Source organism: Olea europaea, unplaced genomic scaffold (genome assembly GCF_002742605.1).
Source record: "Olea europaea var. sylvestris unplaced genomic scaffold, O_europaea_v1 scaffold2619, whole genome shotgun sequence".
Classification (NCBI taxonomy): Eukaryota; Viridiplantae; Streptophyta; class Magnoliopsida; order Lamiales; family Oleaceae; genus Olea; species Olea europaea.
The window spans coordinates 47,891-49,643 of record NW_019244521.1 but is presented as its reverse complement, the minus strand read 5'-3'; the positions used below and the strand labels follow the sequence as shown (position 1 = coordinate 49,643).

Below are 1,753 nucleotides of genomic sequence, written 5' to 3'. Positions count from 1 at the left end.
CGGCAAGTCTAATGTTGTAGCAGATGTGTTGAGTAAAAAATCAATATCGAGCGTTACAGCTATGATTGTGACTCAAAGATCAAAATTTGTAAACTTGCAGAAAATGGATATTGAAATCATACCGCTAGGATTGGTAGAGGCTAAACATGCAGCATTGACACTTCAGCTAACTTTATCAAATAGAATCTAGCAAAAACAACAGGGAGATGAGTATTGTTCCAAGAAAAGGAAGGATATACATGATGAAAAAGTGTCAGACGTTCGGATATCAAAAAATGGTATCTTGCGATTTTGGGGGCGATTATATGTACTTGATGCATAAAATATCCAAGGTGATATTCTATTTGAAGCTCACACGACACCATATTCATCCAGGAACTACTAAAATGTATAAGATTTGAAGTTGCATTATTGGTGGCTAAACATGAAAGGTGATATAGTTGAATATGTGGGACAATGTTTAATATGTCAACAGATAAAGGCAGAACATCAAAGGTCAGCAGGAAACTTACAACCATTACCTATCCTAGAGTGGAAAAGGGCAGAATCACAACAGGCTTTGTTGTCAAATTACCAAAAGTGACTAAGGGATACGGTCGTATTTGGGTTATTGTGGATAGGTTAACAAAATCAGCTCGTTTCATTCCAATTTGTTCCACTTATTCCATGAATTGATATGATCTTCTTTATGTACAAGAAATAGTCAGACTTCATGGGGTGCCACTATCTATTGTTTCAGATATGGATTCTATGTTTTTATCTCTCTTTTGGAGAAGCTTACCTAAGGTTTTGGGAATGTAACTATCTTTTAGCATGGCTTATCATCCTCAAACTAATGGACAATCAGAAAGAACAATATAAATATTGGAAGATATGCTGAGGCTTGTGTATTAGATTTCGAAGGTCAGTAGAGTAAATTTTTTCCTTCGGTAGAATTCGTGTACAATAATAGTTATCATGTTACGATTGTAATGGCTCCTTATGAAACATGATATGATAGAAAATGTAGATCTCCAGTTCATTGGGATGAGGTTGGGAAAGAAAACTATTAGGTCTGAATATGGTACGTGAAATGGCTAAAGTGGTGACACAAATACGTTAGCAGATGCAAACTGTTCAAAATCGACAGAAAAGCTATGTAGACCAAAGAAGGAGAAGGTTGGAATTTACTATGGGAGATCAAGTAATTTTGAAGATAGCACCGATGAAAGGAGTGATGCGGTTTGCAAAGAAAGGAAAACTAAGCCAAGATATATTGGTCCGTTTATTATTAGTGAGAGAATTGGAAATGTCTCCTACAAACTTGACCTTCCTTCATCAATGTCTCAAGTACACAATGTGTTTTCATGTGTCCATGCTAAGAAAGTACATTGGAAATCCTTCTCATGTATTGAAGAATGAACCGATGGAGATAAAACTAGATTTGACTTACGAAGAAAAACCTATAGAGATCCTTCAACGAGAGATAAAGTGACTAAGAAGTAAGAAAATTCCATTGGTTAAGGTACTGTGGTGGAATCAATCAACCAAATAGGCTAATTGAGAAAGAGAAGATGAAATGCGTGTTAAATATCCTGAACATTTCGGTAAGCATATTTTGAAAATGAAGTTTTTATAAGGAGGGGAGGATGTAATAACCCGAACTTCATGTTATACATTTGGCCAATACAATTCATGCATTTCATGCTAGCTACATCGTCATATAAATTTTCTAATTGCTTTCTCTTAAAATGATGCATTCAATTATCGAGGC

At 35.4% G+C, this 1,753-nt stretch overlaps 1 protein-coding gene across 1 annotated transcript; it reads left to right on the top strand.

Annotated features, from left to right (window-relative positions):
- The first annotated feature begins 1,105 nt into the window (after nt 1-1,105).
- LOC111383129 lies at nt 1,106-1,474 on the top strand. The gene has a single exon (XM_023007202.1). It carries the CDS (start codon nt 1,106-1,108, stop codon nt 1,472-1,474), a length of 369 nt encoding a protein of 122 aa, XP_022862970.1.
- The last annotated feature ends 279 nt before the right edge of the window (nt 1,475-1,753 follow it).

What these genes read in the sequence shown, in the direction of transcription:
- LOC111383129 (XM_023007202.1), top strand. Translation starts at nt 1,106, where the DNA reads ATGCAAACTGTTCAAAATCGACAGAAAAGCTATGTAGACCAAAGAAGG.